This window comes from Elephas maximus, chromosome 1 (genome assembly GCF_024166365.1).
Source record: "Elephas maximus indicus isolate mEleMax1 chromosome 1, mEleMax1 primary haplotype, whole genome shotgun sequence".
Lineage (NCBI taxonomy): Eukaryota > Metazoa > Chordata > Mammalia > Proboscidea > Elephantidae > Elephas > Elephas maximus.
Genome location: NC_064819.1, coordinates 21,376,224 through 21,393,595, shown reverse-complemented (window position 1 = coordinate 21,393,595; position 17,372 = coordinate 21,376,224). Strand labels below are relative to the sequence as shown.

The following is a 17,372-nucleotide window of genomic DNA, read 5'->3' as shown; positions in this document are numbered from 1 at the left end:
ACACTGTCGCCAGGGCCCAAAGATGCGCATATAGCCCTAGTATGCTGTAGTAGCTGTAGCCTTAAATCACGGTTACACGAAACAGGTGAATAGTATGGCATGAGGCAACTGAGGAAAGTCATGGCCAAGCGTTAGTATATATTGAGAGCTTACCTAAGAAACAGTATTTTCTCTAAAATAAAATGGTAATGGAATTTTTTAAATTTATTTTTAGGTGAGTGGGCCAGGCGTTGCCTTCCATTTAATTCTAGGTGTTAAGAAATGAAAGGAACCTTAAGCCCTCATTTTGCTTCTACCTTGGCATTAAAACTAAAACTCCTTATTCTTAATTATTAAATGGTTAATGGTAGCCCTTTCTGTTTAGGCCTATTTATTGGTTTGTTCATTCATCAAATACTTACTTGAAGCTTGTTATGTACAAGGCACCTAGTTAACACAGAAACAGTAGAGGAAGTCTGCCTCTGATGATCTGCCTCTGGTGTGCTCACATTTTAACTTGATAGTTATCAGAATACGCTTTCTTTTATCTTCTCTTCAGCTTTCTCTCTCGCTCACTTTCACTCCCACTCTTACACACCAAACTTGGGAGAGGATGATTTCCTGGTCAGTTGGCTCTCTGACCCCTTATTTGGCCTTTTTGGTGTTACCAACCTTCTATTGGGCATTTAATACTAGCTTCTAATAAAAAAAAAAAAAAAAAATTTTTTTTTTTTTCTAATAACTGTCCTTTTTTACTGTGTAATTAGAAGGTTAGGAAACCCTGAATTAATGTCCTTTATTAAATCAGATATCTCTAAATAATTATGGGTAAACTGGGTAAGAAGAAATGGAATTTTATTCTGTAGTATTTAAGTTTTTACTATGAATGTTTATGTAATTAGAAAAAACTACAGTGATTATGGAAAAGCTTTGAATTTATCAGCTGCTTTTTTCTTGATACCTGTGTGGTATTATTTTTAATGTCTTCACTGCTTTACGTTATCAATTCTTTTAAATTTTACAGAAATCTTTGATTGACATGTATTCTGAAGTTCTTGATGTTCTCTCTGATTATGATGCCAGTTACAATACACAAGACCATCTGCCACGAGTAAGGAAAATATTAATAGTAAACTTAACTGTTAGCAAAAAATGTACTTTAGATTTTTAAGTATAAATGCAAATATATTTATAATCTACATAATTTTATTCATGTGTTGTAGTTGATGTCTTAGGCACTGAATTTTTGACTATAACTCTTCATTTTGGTCCGTTGGTTTCCTTACATTTATCTGTTACAAAGGAAGGCTATCAAATATTTGGCATTACATATTTACGATATTCATGAATTAAAATACCTGAATAGCGAATTAAATTAGGCATGAGTGAAAGTCACCCTCATAGAATTGAAAATATGCCCTTGTTAAGCATAAACTAGCTGTCAAAAAGAATTATGGAAAATTAGTAATCTGATTTTAGAAATCGTGGTTTTAATTAACACAGGTTATTTAAATAATCTTGGCTATAAAAATGGATCCAGTTAATACTTTGCTTCTTATATTTTCAGTGTGCATATCAACCATCATTTTTTCATTGATAATATTTTTAAAATCGTTTCTTTAACAGCAGATATTTTAAAAGACTAAAATATCTCAGAACATTTTTTATGTCAGAAAAATACGAGTGACTGTTACTTGTTTTGTGGTCAGGTTGTTGTCGTTGGAGATCAGAGTGCTGGGAAAACTAGCGTGTTGGAAATGATTGCCCAAGCTCGAATATTCCCTCGTGGCTCCGGCGAGATGATGACACGCTCTCCGGTTAAGGTAAGAAAATAGGCTATGCAAGTGAAGTGCCTCAGGAAAGTAACCACTTCAGTGAGATTTGTTCATTGTACAGAAATGAAGAACTTTAACTAAATAAAGAATTCGTAATGTAGCATTTGGAATCCTCCCTAGTGTGGAAATCAGAAGTGGAACAGCCAGAGGCCAGCATGATGGGAGCTGAGGCAGTGAGGAGAGAGTAGTGGGAGAGAGCCAGAGGTGCAGTGGGGGGCAGACTGGACTGAGCCATGAGCCTCTGGATTTATTATGAGTAAGATAAGTGAGAGGCTGAGTTACAGAATGAGAATGTTGCAAGTGGAGACAGTGAATATGGATGATTTTCTAGTTTTACTGTTAAAAAAAGAGCAGAGAAATGGGACAGTAGCAGTTGAAATATATTGAATCAAGGGAATGTGGTTAAAGATATGTACATGCTGGTTTTGATGATGTGGTAGAAGGGAGAAAAAAAGATGATACAAGTGAAAGGGCACAATTGCAGGAGCAAAATTACTGAGATGGAAGAGGCCGAGAGTCAGCATACAAGTTGTTTCTGTAGAGAAGCATTAAGAGTTCATCCAGAATGTGTGGCTGATTACCTCCATGAACAACTGCCTTCTTTGCCATGAGACCAGAACTAGATGGTGCCTGGCTACCATTACTGAACATTTTGATCAAAGATTCTAATGAAGAATCCTGATAAAAAAGGAAAAAATGCTGAACAGAATTTCAAGTTCTCATAGACTTCAGACTTCCTGGAGCCGAAGAGGCTGGGTGAACATCTGAAACTATTGCTCTGAGATAATTTGTAAACCTTAAACCAAAATATCCCCTGAAGTCCTCTTAAAACCAAGCCGCAGTTTAGCTTAACCAGTAAGAAAATGTCTGCCTTGAGCGTTATGCTCTTTTAAGATCTATCTATGTGAGATCAAAGTGCTAACAGCAACTCAAAAGATAGGAACCCTAGGGGGCAGTGAGTTTATGTTAATGGGGGAGAGACAACTCAGAAAAGGAGGGCGAGAATGGTGGCACAACTTGAACAATGGAATCAATGTCACTGAATTGTGTACATAGAAATGGTCAAATTGGTGTATGTTTTGCTGTGTATATTCTCAACAACAGCAATAAATTAAAGGTTTTTTTTTAAAGAAGAGTTCATCTATGGTCACAGGTAGAAAAGCCAAGTGTACTGCTATGATATTTTCAATTAGTAAATATGTTGGAGTGCTTTATGCATGCCAGACTACTCTAAGCAGTGCATTGGTGAATAAAGCAAAGATCTCTGCCATGATGGAGGATACATTCTAGTAAAGGGAGACAGACAATAAATAAAAAGTATAAATTATCATAGTATAGAGTATGTTATATGTTCAAACATAGTAAGTGTTGTGCAAGTGGACACAAGCAGGGTGCTGGTAGGCTGCGTTGAGAAGGTGATATTTGATCCTGGACTTGAAGAAAATGAAGGACATAGTATATCTAGGACAAGAGTGTTCCAAACAAAGGGAATAGTTAATGCACATCCCCTGGGGTGGTTGGGTGGCAGTCATGTTCAGTGAACAGCAAGGAAGCCAATGTGTCAAGAGCAGAATGAAGAGTAGGACATGATGCGATCAGAGGGCTAAAGCAGAAGCAGATTATTAGGGCTTATAGACCACTGTACAGGCTTTGGTTTCTATATTGAATAAAAAGGGTTGCCAACACAGGATTTTGAGCAGAGTAATAAGGCCCGCAGTTAGAAAACCAAAAGGGAAGAACACATTTGGCATTTCTTGAGCTGAAAAAACTGAAGAACAAATGCAAGCCTCAGGTTGCAATATTGAAGGATTCTGTAGGCAAAATATTGAACGACAGCAGGCAGAGCAAGATGGCAAAGTGAGTGGAGTCTCCCATTTACTCCCCAGTAACTAACCCACTGAACAACGAATAAAAACAAGCTCTGACTGAGATCGCAGAACTCTGGACAGCAGCTGAGGTGCTGGAGAGCTGGGGCGAGTTCAGGAGCAGGGGAGAGGAGGAGTGGGGACAGCACAGAAGCTGAAAGAACCTACCTGCTAATATGAGGAGCACTCGCTCATGACAGCCATTTTGGGACAGGGATGGGCAACACCCCAAACAGGGAACACAGAAAAGGTGCTAATCTGAGGAAGCTGTAGCCTGATTTATTTTTAAGGCTGTGCAAATTGGCCATGGGAGTTCATGGGCCATGCAATTGGGAGGGGGCGAAGGGTGACAGTGGTGCTGCAGGAGAGTGCTGTTGAATCTCACAGAGGCCCAAGACAGATGGACCCTAGGACCAGGTGGAACAGCAAGGGCAGCAGGGTGAGGGGAATGCTTCAGACTGACAGTGCAACACAAAGAGCAACAGCCCACAGTGGGGAGCTGTGGGAGAGCCTGTGCAGGGACACCCATGAGGAAAAGACATAGAGAGCCCCTCACCTTCGCCGCAGGAATGTTGAACCCCACTGTTTACATCAGCACCTATGACCAGCTTAAACCCTCCCACCCATGCATGCATATTGAATTCCAGAAACCAAGCATCCAAAACTCCCGAAGCAGCACTTTAAAAAAAAAAAAAAAAACTAATTATAAGAGTGCCCTCTAGTGGTCATCAGGAGAAACTACCACGCCTATGGTAGTGACTGTGTGGGGCTGAATAGAGCTGCCCCATGGAATTCTTAGGGTTATGAGTGCAGAACTGGGCCACCACATCTTTGCTCTATGGAGCAGCTGGTGAGTGCAAGCCCTGGACTTGTTGGTTGGCAGCCGGGCACTTGTCACCTATACCATCAGGGCATTCAATCAGAAAATTTTCCCACAAAAACCAGAATACAAGATTTAAAGTAAAAAAACAAAGATAACAGAATGGCCCAAGTTCAACAAAAAAATAGTAAGACACACAGAATCACAAGAGAAGAAGGACTAGTCAAAAGCCAAACGAAGAAGAGGAAATTTTACCTGTGGAGGCCAGAATAATGCAGAGAATTGAAAATTTTCAAACTGTGGTGATAAATACGTTTAAAGAAAGCGAAAAGCAAACAGAAAACAAACTAGTGGAGATCAGGAAACAAATGGAGGAACAGAATGAGAGATTCAACGTGGAAATTGAAAACTTCAAAAAAAAAAAAACAACTACTGGAACTGAAGAATAAAACGACTGAATTAGAAAAAGTGAAACACTCAACAATAGAATTGAACAGACAGCAGACAGAATGCTGTCTGTTCATGAACTAGAAGGCAAAATAACTGAACTTACCAAGTCTCAAGAGAAACAGGAGAAAAGAACAAAGAAAAGTGAACAAACCCAAAAGGAAATACAGTATTCAATTAAATCTAACGTTGGAGTTGTTGGAATCCCAGAACATCATGACAGAAGAAAAGGCATAGAAACAATTTTCCAAGAGGTAATCAGAATTTCACAGATCTGAACAGAGTACCAATCCTTGCAAATACGGTAAGCTACACGAACCCAAATTAAAAGAGACACAAAGCGATCGGCTCCACACCCTATCCAAATAGAATTTCTGAAAACCAAAGACGAGAAAATTTCTGAAAGCAGCGAGAGAAAAACATAATATAACATACATAGCAAGAGACTTTCATAAGAATCAGTGTGTGTTTCTCACTGGAAACCCTAGAGGCCAGAAGACAGTGGAACAACAGATATGAAATACTGAAAGAGAACAATTGCCAACCAAGAATTGTTTACCCAGCGAAGTTGTCATTCAAAAACCAGGGGGAAATCAACACATTCCGAAAAAAACAGAAGCTCTCGGAATTTGCCAGCACCAGACCAGCTTACAAATATTATTCTAGGGAGGAGTACAAATGGAAAGGCAAACGCGTTAAATAAATACTCGTATGTATACATGTCAAAAAAGAATTAAAATAAGAAAGTGAGAGCTCAGAAATCACAACAGCATGGGCAATCGTAAGGACCAAGTATGAGATACCTTCAGGGAATAAAGTCAATGATTAAATCCTGCAAACAATACAGCATCAAGCTTGCAAGAAATAAGTACAAAGTAAACTTATCAAATATGGGTTGTATATTGATGTTAATGGAGACATACCAACAGAAATAGGGGAGAGAGGAACATAGCAGGAATGGATTTATTACGTGAAGGTCGCATGTTAACAGTTAATCATACATTAAACATTGTTACGCTTGTGTGTTTTGTAATGTATGTGGTAACCACTAAGAAATCACCAAGAAGAAACATTCAGAAGAAGGAAGCTGGCAAAAGGAGTCATCACAAAAAAGCAGCCAAATACAAACAAAAACAGAAAAATCATAATTAAAAAAAAACACACAAGATGCATAACACTCAAAAGACAAATAGCAAAATGAGTGAGGTAGACACTTTGTTTTCAGTAATAACCTTAAATGTAAATGATCTAAATGCTGCATGGAAAAGGCAGAGAGTGGAAGAATGGACAGAAGAATATGGTCCACCCTTTTACTGTCTACAAGAAACACACCTTGGATATAAGGACACAAACAGACTGAAAATAAAAGGATAGAGAAAAATATTCATGCAACCTGCAAACACAAAAGAGCAGGTGTGGCCATACTAATATCAGATAAAATAGACTTTAAATCAAAGTCTTTTACAAGAGATAAAGAAGGCTATTACTTAATACTAAAAAGGGTCAATCCAGCGAGAAGACATAACAATTATAAATACACGTGCACCTAACGGAAACCCTGGTGGCATAGTTGCTAAGTGCTACGGCTGCTAACCAAAGGCTGGCAGTTCGGATCCACCAGCCGCTCTTTGGAAACTCTGTGGGGCAGTTCTACTCCATCCTATAGGGTCACTATAAGTCGGAATCGACTCAATGGTATCGGGTTGGGTTTGGTTTTTTGGTATACACCTAACTGCAGTGCACCAAAAGAAGAAAGATCCAAAATCATTAACTTAAAGCGACAACTTGAACAAATAGAAAAGGAAGAGCAAAATAAAGCCAAAAGCTACCAGAATAAAAGGACATATAAAGATCAGGGCAGAAATAAACGAATTAGAGAAACAATAGAAAGAATCAGTAAAACCCCAAGTTGGTCCTTTGAAAGGATCCATAGATAGACAGCTGGTTAGACTGGCAAAAGGAAAAAAACAGAATAGGCAAATAACCAATTTAGGAGATGAAATTGGTGACATTTACAACTGATCCAGCAGAGATAAAGAGGGTCATTACTGATTACCATGAAAAATTGTACTCCAAAAAATTGGAAAACCTAGACAAAATGGACAAATTCCTAGAAACACTACATACCCAAACTAACACAAACAGAAGTAGATAATTTAAAGAGACACATGACAAAAGAGATTGAAGATGTCGTCAGAAAACTGCTGACAAAATAAAAGCCCAGGACCAGATGGCTACACTGAAGAATTCTATCAAACATTCAAAGAAGAACTGACACCACTCTTACTCAATCTCTTCAAAAACAAAGAGGAAGGAACGAACACTACCAAACGCTTTCTGTTAAGCCACTCTCATTGAGAGTCGTCTTCTTTTTTGCTCACCCTCTACCAAGCATGATATCCTTCTCCAGCTACTGGTCCCTCCTGAATAAAATGTCCAAAGTAAGTGAGGCTGTCTCACCATCCTGCCTTCTAAGAAGCATTCTGGCTGTATTTCCTACAAGACAGATCTGTTCTTTCTTCTGACAGTCCATGGTACACTCTGTATTCTTCGCCAACAGCAGAATTTCAAAGCCATCAAGGCTTCTTCAGGCTTCCTTACTCACTCGTTGCTCAGCTTTCACATGTATATGAGGCGATTGAAAATATCATGGCTTAGGGCAGACGCCACTTAGTTCTCAGAGTGGCTTCTTTGCTTTTTAATGTTTTAAAGAGGTCTTTTACAAAGATTTGTCCAGTGCAATAAGTTGTTTTATTTCTTGACTGCTGCTTCCATGGGTGTTGATTTCAGATCCAAGTAAAATGAAATCCTTGACAACTTCAATATTTTCTCTGTTTATCGTGATGTTGCTTACTGGTCCAGTTGTATGGATTTTTGTTTTCTTTATGTTGAAGTGTGGTCCATACTGAAGGCTGTAGTCTTTGATCTTCACCAGTATCTATGTTGCCGTCAAGTCTATTCTGACTCATAGCAACCTAACGAGACAGTAGAACTGCTCCATTGGGTTTCCAAGGAGCAGCTGGTGGATTTGAACTGCTGACCTTTTGGTTAGCAGCCGTAGCTCTTAACCACTGCCCCACCAGGGCTCCAGAAGTATCTATGGGTATGTGTAAATACACATATGTGGGTGCAGGCACATACATTCATTGAAGACACAAATACGGATAGTCCTCAGAAAGAACCATCTTTCAACATCATTTTCTGGGTTTGAAGGCTTAGGACCATAGTCTCATGGGACAACTCAGTCAACTGGCATAACAGTTCACACAAAAATCATGATCTGCATCTTAGTGAAGTAAGTAGCATGTGGGGTCTTAAAAACTCGCGAGGAGCCATCTAAGGCACAACTGTGGTTCTATACTTGGGAGGAGCAAAACAGTAAGAACGTAACCAAAAGTGCAGAGAGGACATGCATCTGCATGAGGTGTGACCTCATCTACCCTGAGACCAGAAGAACGAGATGGCGCCAGTGACCATTCTTACCAAGGTCATAGTAGTTGGTCCTGGATAGAATTGGCAAAAATATAGAGCAGAACTCAAATTCTTATTTAAAAAAAAAAAAAAAAAACCCAGACAAAATGGAACAGTAGAGAACAGAGGACTCCCTGAGACTGTCACCCTGAGACACTTTCTAAACCTAGAACAAAGCCTAGTCATAAGATCACATCTTAGCAAAATAGCAGAATGGCACACAAAACAAAGGATATTACCATAAGATTGGGGCCCTGCTTGAAATCAATCAGTATGAGACCAAAAGGTCAACAATTACTCAAAGATGAGAAGATAAGGGGGCAGGGAAACTAGAGTACTGAAACTGGTGCAGACTAAACACAAAGAAAATGTTGACACGTTGTAATGTAACTAATGCCGCTGAACAAGTTGTGTGGAAATTGTCAAGTGTGAACCTAACTTGCTGTATAAACTTTCACCAAAAACTTAATAAAATATTACCAAAAAATATATATGTACATATATTGAGTGACCACAGGAAGCATCAAAAGAAGAGTCGGTGTACCAAAAAGAATTGGTTGACGTTGGACTACCTCAGGCGGCAGCATGTGATCAGGAATCAATGGTACTGAAAGAAGAAGTCCAAGGTGCACTGAGGGCATTTGTGAAAAACAAGGATCGAGGAATTGATGGAAATACCAGTTGAGATGCTTCAACATATGGATGCATCGCTGGAAATGTTCCCTTGTCTGTACCAAGAAATTTGGTACTGACCAGTTAACTGGAAGAGATTCATATTTGTGTCCATTCCAAAGAAAGATGATCCAATGGAATGTGGAAATTATCCAACAATTTCATTAATACCACACACAAGTAAAATTTTGCTGAAGATCATTCAAAAACAGTTGCAGCACTACATCGACAGGGAACTGTCAGAAATTCAAGCCAGATTCAGAAGAGGACTTGGAAAAGGGGATGTCACTGCTGATGTCAGATGGATTCTGGCTGAAAACGGAGAAAAGCAGAAAGATGTTTACCTGTGTTTTATTGACTATGCAAAGGCAGCTGACTGTGTGGATCATAACAAATTATGGATAATGTTGTGAAGAACGGAAATTCCAGAATACTTAATTGTGCTCATGTGGAACTTGTACATAGACCAAGAAGCAGTCATTCTAACAGACCAAGAGGATACTGCATGGTTTAAAATCAGGAAAGGTGTGTGTCAGGGTCGTATCCTTTCACCATACTTACTAGATTTGTATGCTGAAAAAATAATCTGAGAAACTGGACTATGAGAAGAACGCAGTATCAGGATTGAAGGAAGATTCATTAACAACTTGCGTTATGCAGATAACACAACCTTGCTTGCTGAAAGTGAAGTGGACTCAAAGCGCTTACTGATACAGATCAAAGACTACAGCCTTCAGTATGGATAACACCTCCACATAAAGAAAACAAAAACCCTCTCAACTGGACCAACAAACAACATCATGTTAAACGGAGAAAAGATTGAAGTTGTCAAGGATTTTATTTTACTTAAATCCACAATCAACGCCCCTGGAAACAAGTCAGGAAATGAAATGATGTATTGCATTGGGCAAATCTGCTGCAGAAGACCTCTTTAAAATGTTAAAAAGCAAAGATGTCAGTTTGAGGATTAAGTTGTGCCTGACCCAAGCCATGGCATTGTCAGTCGCTCATATGCATGTGAAAGCTGGACAGTGAAAAAACCAAACTGGTTGTTGTCAAGTTGATTCTGGCTCATAGCGACCCTATAGGACAGAGGAGAACTGCCCCATAGGGTTTCTAAGGAGCGGCTGGTGGATTCGAACTGCCAGCCTTTTTGTTAGCAGCCATGGCTCTTAACCACTACGCCACCAGGGTTTCCGGACAATGAAAAGAAAGACCAAAAAAGAATTGATACCTTTGATATATGGTGTTGGCAAGGAATATAGAATATACCATTGACTGAGCAAATCTGTCTTGGAAGAAGTACAGCCAGAATGCTCCTTAGAAGCAGGGATGGCAAGACTTCATCTCACGTACTTTGGACATGTCATCAGGGGTGACCAGTCTCTGGAGAAGGACATCATACTTGGAAAAGTAGAGGGTCAGAGAAAAAGAGGAAGACCTTAGGGAGATGGATTGACACAGTGGCTGTAACAATGGACTCAAGCATAACAATGATTGTGAGGATGGCACAGGACCGGGCAACATTTCATTCTGTTGTACGGAAGGTCACTATTAGTTGGAACAGACTGGATGGCACCTAACAACAGCAGAGCAGCTCCTTCTGCTTCATTTCTTAGCGTTTGAATGCCTTAAAGGGAAATGTGCACAGAATAGAGGGCTCAGTTTTTAGAGGTTCATTTCTGCAGTCCATTTTCCTGCAGATCCTGGCACTTCAAGTTGCAGTCACTTAATAACCCTGTATTCCGTATTTCGTCTACTCAGCCCAGTGAGACTGCTGCACATATTAAGCTTTTTCCTCTGTCTTCTTCCCTTGCCACAAATCAGCAAATGACAGCTACAGGAAAATCCCCCCAAAAGATCCTTTGGGATCTTGGAATCTTAGTCCTGGCTACCACGGTTGCTTTCTGAGGTCTTCAAACGTCTGTGTTTTTGTTTTTTTGCTAACCTGTTTGTTAACCGTAGTGGTAGGAATTGTATTTTAAGAGTAAAACAGGATAATTGTAGGAGAAGCTTTAAGAGTTTTAATGGAAAAGTTAAAGAATGTGATGTTTAGAATTTCTCATGAAACCCCTGTCTGTTAACGTAAGTTGCTGTAAAATTTCATGTTCAAATGTCAGTGCTTGGGTGAAGCCTGCCTTAGATCCCCTCTACCATTCTTTTCTGTGGTATCCAAGGTTTTCCACCGTGTCCAATTATCTCTGTGTGTATTTTTCCCAGTATACACTCACTGCCATCAGGTCAATTCCGACTCATAGTGACCCTGTAGGACAGAGTAGAACTGCCACAAAGACTGTAAATCTTTAAGGAAGTGGACTGCCACATCTTTCTGTCACGGAGCGGCTGGTGGTTTCGAACTGCTGACCATTCGGTTAGCAGATGAGCACTTAACTGCTGTGCCGTCAGAGCTTCTCCCAATACATGAGTCCAGATACATTGCGTTTCCCCCTACGTATCACATAGCTGGCTCTTAATAAATAGATGTTAAGTAAATAAATTGCCTTTACCTAGTAAATTCACTTTTCAAGTTGGACGCTAGATTGTCTTTAGTTTTCCAGGTGTTAGAGTGCTGATTTTGTACACAGTCCTCTGTGCCATTGACTTGGGAGTGGTGGGAGGGCAGCAGCGTTTTCGGTCATAGCAGATGTAAAATGTGTCTTTTTTTTCAAGTAGTCAACAACCTTGTTGTAAAAATCATAAAACCCATTGCGTTCAAGTTGATTGTGACTCACAGCCACCCTGTAGCCAGAGTAGAATTGCCTCATAGGGTTTCCAAGGAGTGGCTAGTAGATTTGGACTGCGAACCTTTTGGTTTGCAGCCATAGCTCTTAACCACTGCACCATCAGGGTTCCACAACACGTGTGAAGTGTGTATGAACAGTACAGATAGAAAATGATTGTCGTCTCAGCGCTACCATGTTGACAGCTCTAGGGCTTGCTGCCCTCAGGTGGAGTGTGAAGGGATGCCCCGATTTGTGTGACATGGTTGCCCTGTATGGACTACGTATGTGCTCTGGAAATTAATCTTCATTGTCAATGTCCTGTTTTCTGTTAATTTCAGGTAACTCTCAGTGAAGGTCCTCACCATGTGGCCTTGTTCAAAGATAGTTCTCGGGAATTTGATTTAACCAAAGAGGAAGATGTAAGTAGAAAAGCAGGAATGTTACAGTGTCTCTTAAAGCCTGGTCTACTAACAGGATCCTGTGTCTAATTTTATGAGCAGAATAAGCTCATAAAAGATAATTAAACAGATTATTTGTGAAGCAAAATTTTCTTAGGCATTTGTTGGTTTTCCATTGTAGCTTGCAGCATTGAGACATGAAATAGAACTCCGAATGAGGAAAAACGTGAAAGAAGGCTGTACCGTCAGTCCTGAGGTAAGGGCTACAATCCATTTCAGACTTTTTTTATGGATTATCAGTGTGTATGAATTCAGATAAATCCTAATATTGGTATTTGGTAATATTGGTATTGATGTTTAGACTGCAGCTGTTCCAAGATACATTGAATTTTTGTGTTTGTGTGTTCTTAATATTCCAAATAATGTATTATTAAAATCTTATCAGAGGTTTAGGTAATAAGATTATGTATAATTTTGCCTTTCTTCAAACTTTGTTTTCAAGGGCAATTTTCTAGAATACTCACTTTGAGGTTTAGAAAATGTTTTTTAGAGTACCATATCTGAGTGAATGAGATAGAGACATTTCAGAATAATTGACGCCAGAGAACTCTGAACACCCCTCACCCTCAAATTAGTATTAGTATTATTATTTTTCTTCTTCTTCCTGAATAGACCATATCCTTAAATGTAAAAGGCCCTGGGCTACAGAGAATGGTCCTTGTTGACTTACCTGGTGTGATTAACGTAAGTATGTGCTAACACATGTCTTATTTCATTCTGACTGTGGAAAACCTTTATAATAACATTTAAAAACTTTTCCTTCAAGACTGTGACATCAGGCATGGCTCCTGACACAAAGGAAACTATTTTCAGTATCAGCAAAGCATATATGCAGAACCCTAATGCCATCATCCTGTGCATTCAAGGTAATTGGAATCAGAAGTTATTTTCTACATTGTTATTAGGTTGAAAACAATTTAAAGAAGCTCTTCCCCATACAGATTGTCACACCCTATATCTAACTGCCCTGCATTATGGGAACAGTGGCTTGGATAGATCCTGAATAGCTACGGCACCCATGGCACTCTGGGCTGCCTACGTATTGAGCCTCCTTAGCTCAGCCCCTCAGACCTGGGTTGGGGCTTTAGGGTTGTTGGGGCTCAGGCTTACCTTGAGAAGACGCAGGGTTGGGCTGACTGCCTCACACTTTGCCCTTACATTCATCCTCTTCGTAAAAGAGTTTCACCAAGATGTATGTATCACATAACTCGTTTGGATTGTGGCTCTGCAGCCTGGCTTTATTAAATAAAATTTATGATATGTGACACCATCTCACAAGTTTCCGTTGCAGCGACTGTCACAAGGAAAATCACTGATACACTTCCTTCTTTAGCAATCCATGCTTTCCCCTAAATAGGCACATTGCATAAATATAGGAGATAAATGGGTTCTTGCATGCTCTTCTTATTTTATTTGTAAGTGGAATTAAAGTTGATCTTGTTTCAGTAGGCATCATTGAAGTCTCATTGGCTAGAATTTCTTTTCACAACTAAGGCAAACGTAATAAGAACATTTTTCTTGCCATAATTTAAATACAAGGCTGTAGCTAGTGCTAAGTTTCTAACAACCGCCTTGCGGTTTTTACAGTGTCACTCCTCAATTTCTTCCAGACGGCTCTGTGGATGCAGAACGCAGTATCGTTACAGACTTGGTCAGCCAAATGGATCCTCATGGAAGAAGGACGATATTTGTTTTGACCAAAGTAGACCTGGCAGAGAAAAATGTGGCTAGTCCAAGCAGGGTGAGGGCAAGGTCTTTATTGTGAGATCACATTCTTTATACAAGCTCCAGATGAGAGAGAGGGTAGTTGTTTAAGGAAAAAAAAAATGCAGAATACTTTTTGAGAAAGCAGTAGCGAGATTTTTCTTGGTTCCTATTAAAAACCAAGTATTGGGAAGTTATAGTTAAGTGCAGTTTTGTACTTAAGTGAAATTTGGGGTCATAAATAAAAATTCCATAATTATACCCAGTTTGCTTCCCAAATATTCCAACTCAAATATTGCTTGCCCTAATTTAATTTAGGTAATTTTGAATGCTGACGTATATTTATTCTTCGTCGTGGTGTTTTTATTTGCTTAGGTGTTTGTCTTAGTTGATATTCATAAATTAGTGTAAAGCTGGTGGCACTATACAATTCCTTTTGGACCCATTATTTATGTCATTTTATTACAGAAAAATTTCACCTCTCCTAACTCATCAAATAGGAGCCCTGGCGGCACAGTGGTTAAGAGCTCGGCTGCTAACCAAAATGGTCAGCGGTTCAAATCCACCAGCCGCTCATTGGAAACCCTGTTGGGTGATTCTCCTCTGTCCTTTAGGGTTGCTACGAGCTGGAATTGACTCACCAGCAATGGATTTTTTGGTTTAACTCGTCAAAAGACTATTGCAAATTTTTGTAGTAAAAAAAATATTGGATTGGGACTTAGTTCCCAGTATTCTCAGCTGTGCTTTACCACCAACTGGCTTTTATAGCATTGGGTAGATTTTGTCACTTATCTGAATCCAGCCCATTGGTCTAGTTGATCTCTGAGGTTATTTTCATTCTGAATTTCTGTAGGTTCTAAACATGTTGCTCAGTGTCCCTTATCCAAGTGAATCATAGTTTTTGGAATTATTTCACTGAAACCTGCCGCACCATTGCTTCTCCCTCCCCCCTTAACAAGGAATGAGTTTTATTTCAAGGTGACATTACGTGTAAGTCTTACTAGAATGCAAGTCTTGACTTAAGTCTGTTTTTATTTAGCTGTAAAGGTACAGGGCAGCAGTTAAGACTACAGAGATGGAGCCGTATTCCTTAGTTTGAAATCCCGGCTCTACCATTTGCTAGCTGTGTAACCTTGGGCAAGTTATTGGACTTTTCAGCGCATTTAGCTTCCTCATCTGGTGGAAGCAAAGACATCAATGGTACTAGCTCATAGATTGTGAGGATTTAATGAGTTAAATATATTGTCAAGTGGCTGAAATAGTGCTTGGCACATAAAATTGGCTGTCATCTAATATTATATCATTATCCCCATAGAACAACCATTTCAGAAGTCATTAGTCCCATTCCTGTGCTGCTGCTTAAAGTTGCCCTCCTTCCCACCTTAAACTTTCTGGGACAACGCCTCTGTGTCAGGGGTCCCCGTGACCACTCCTAGGTTCAGTGATTCTGTCTAAGGACTCACAGAACTCAGCAAATAGTCATACTCAGAGCTAAATTTTATTACAACTAAAGGATACAAAGTGAAATCACAGGGGGAGAAGGTGCAGGGAGTGAAGGCGGGAGGCAGCCTGGCGTGAGCTTCCGAGCGCCCTCTGCCGGTAGTCTCACAGGACACGTTTGATCCCTCCCGCACCAAGTTGTGACAATATTTGCGTGTGTTGTCTACTAGGGAAGCTCATTAGAGACTGAGAGGCCAAGGTTTTTATTCAGAGCTAGTCATGTACCAAAATTGCAGACTCCCGAAAGAAAAGCAAATCTTCAGCATAAACACATTGCTTGCATGATGAGCCACTCTTATTTAGGGAAAATTTTATATCAGTGTAGAGAACTGCTCACTAGTCGAGTTCATAATGCTGGCCAAGGCCCAGCATTTCAAACCAGGCTTTTTCTAAAGATAGCAATCTTGGGCCTGCTGTGTTAAATTAACTTTTCTGCACAGCCTCCGTGACCTCTGCCTTGCCTTTTTTTTTTTTTTTCTAGTATTTGCTTTATTTAACGTAAATTTGGTTTAAACAATTTAGAATTTAAAAATTCCAATTTTGATCCCATTCCAAGGCATTTTGGTTACTGGTGATGTAACTACTGATATAACAGAATCAGCGTCTGATGCGCCCCAGCTGGAGCAATTTTGAGTTACTGCAGTTTTCTGAGCCTCAGCTTCTTCATCTGTAAAATGGGGAGAGGCCCCACATAATAGACAAGGCACATGAGGGGCCTGGCATGGAGCAGGAGCTCAGTAGTCACTGTCATCTCTGCCTCCTTACAAGACAAATCTCACAAGCCTGTAGCAGGGTTATGGTGGTGCAGATCCACCAGGTCTTTGCCTCGTCTTTAAGAGTAAGGCCTGCTGTGGCAGTATTGGTCCTGATACGGAGAGGAAGTAAGGTGGAAGCACACTTCTGTGGCCTCCTTCCCATCTCTCTTCATTCCTTATTTCCTTCTCCTCTAAGGTAGTGAATTTATATTTCTTTGAAGTACAAATGAAGCTTATTTCAGTCCTTTTTATTCCAAAGATTCAGGATTAGTTTAGGGATGTAACGTGTCTCAGAGGAGGTATTCTTAACCAGGTATTAATCTGAATAGGTTCCAGGGGGCAGAAACTCTTTTACTTTGTATGCAAATGATGGATCTGGAACAAATGACAATAGCTGCCATTTACTGAGTGCTTTTAGAAGGCTTAGGTGCCTGACACTGTGCTAGGTATCTGTATTATCTCATGTAATCTTCTCAACAACCTTTGTAGAAGGTAAGTAGCTTACTTAGGCCACAGAGCTAGTAAGTGGCAGAGCAGGGATTCAGGCAATTCTTTCTGATTCCAGAGCACCGTACATCATTCCAAGACTTAATTATGGTTCATATGTCTTAGTAATACCTTTTTCAGTGTAGTAAAATTTAAATATATGTGTTTTTCCTTGACTACCAATTGAAATACATTTGAAATGCTTTTGTACAAATTTGTATATTTGACTAAATATATGTGTACAGTGTCATCAAATTTTGCCACTTACATTGTATATTATGCTTTTAAAAGTTATGGAAGTCTACGTCTCACATTTATTTTCCCCACTTTTTAAAATAGATTCAGCAAATAATTGAAGGAAAGCTCTTCCCAATGAAAGCTCTAGGTTATTTTGCTGTTGTAACAGGAAAAGGTATGCAAAGATGGATTATAATTTTTTTAGTTTGTGTTGTTCTCAAATAATAAAGAGTACATTTCTTAATGAAAATGTGCCTATCATCTTTCCCTAGGAAACAGCTCTGAAAACATTGAAGCTATAAGAGAATATGAAGAAGAATTTTTCCAGAATTCAAAACTCTTAAAGTAGGTGTCTTGTTTAATATTTAAAGATTTTACAGTGACAGTATAGCCTAAATGAAACTATTTTCACTGATAAGT

General features: G+C 39.5%; 1 protein-coding gene across 4 annotated transcripts in view; it reads left to right on the top strand.

Moving 5' to 3' along the window:
* Positions 1-17,372, top strand: part of OPA1 (OPA1 mitochondrial dynamin like GTPase) — a 99,176-nt gene that overhangs the window by 32,879 nt on the left and 48,925 nt on the right. For all 4 annotated transcript variants that reach the window (XM_049880193.1, XM_049880176.1, XM_049880185.1 and 1 more), the window contains 9 exons: positions 1,004-1,090; positions 1,689-1,802; positions 12,151-12,231; positions 12,392-12,466; positions 12,883-12,954; positions 13,037-13,136; positions 13,881-14,011; positions 17,055-17,127; positions 17,225-17,297. In XM_049880193.1, coding sequence (XP_049736150.1) covers positions 1,004-1,090; positions 1,689-1,802; positions 12,151-12,231; positions 12,392-12,466; positions 12,883-12,954; positions 13,037-13,136; positions 13,881-14,011; positions 17,055-17,127; positions 17,225-17,297 — 806 coding nt within the window. The remainder of the gene's footprint in view (positions 1-1,003; positions 1,091-1,688; positions 1,803-12,150; positions 12,232-12,391; positions 12,467-12,882; positions 12,955-13,036; positions 13,137-13,880; positions 14,012-17,054; positions 17,128-17,224; positions 17,298-17,372) is intronic.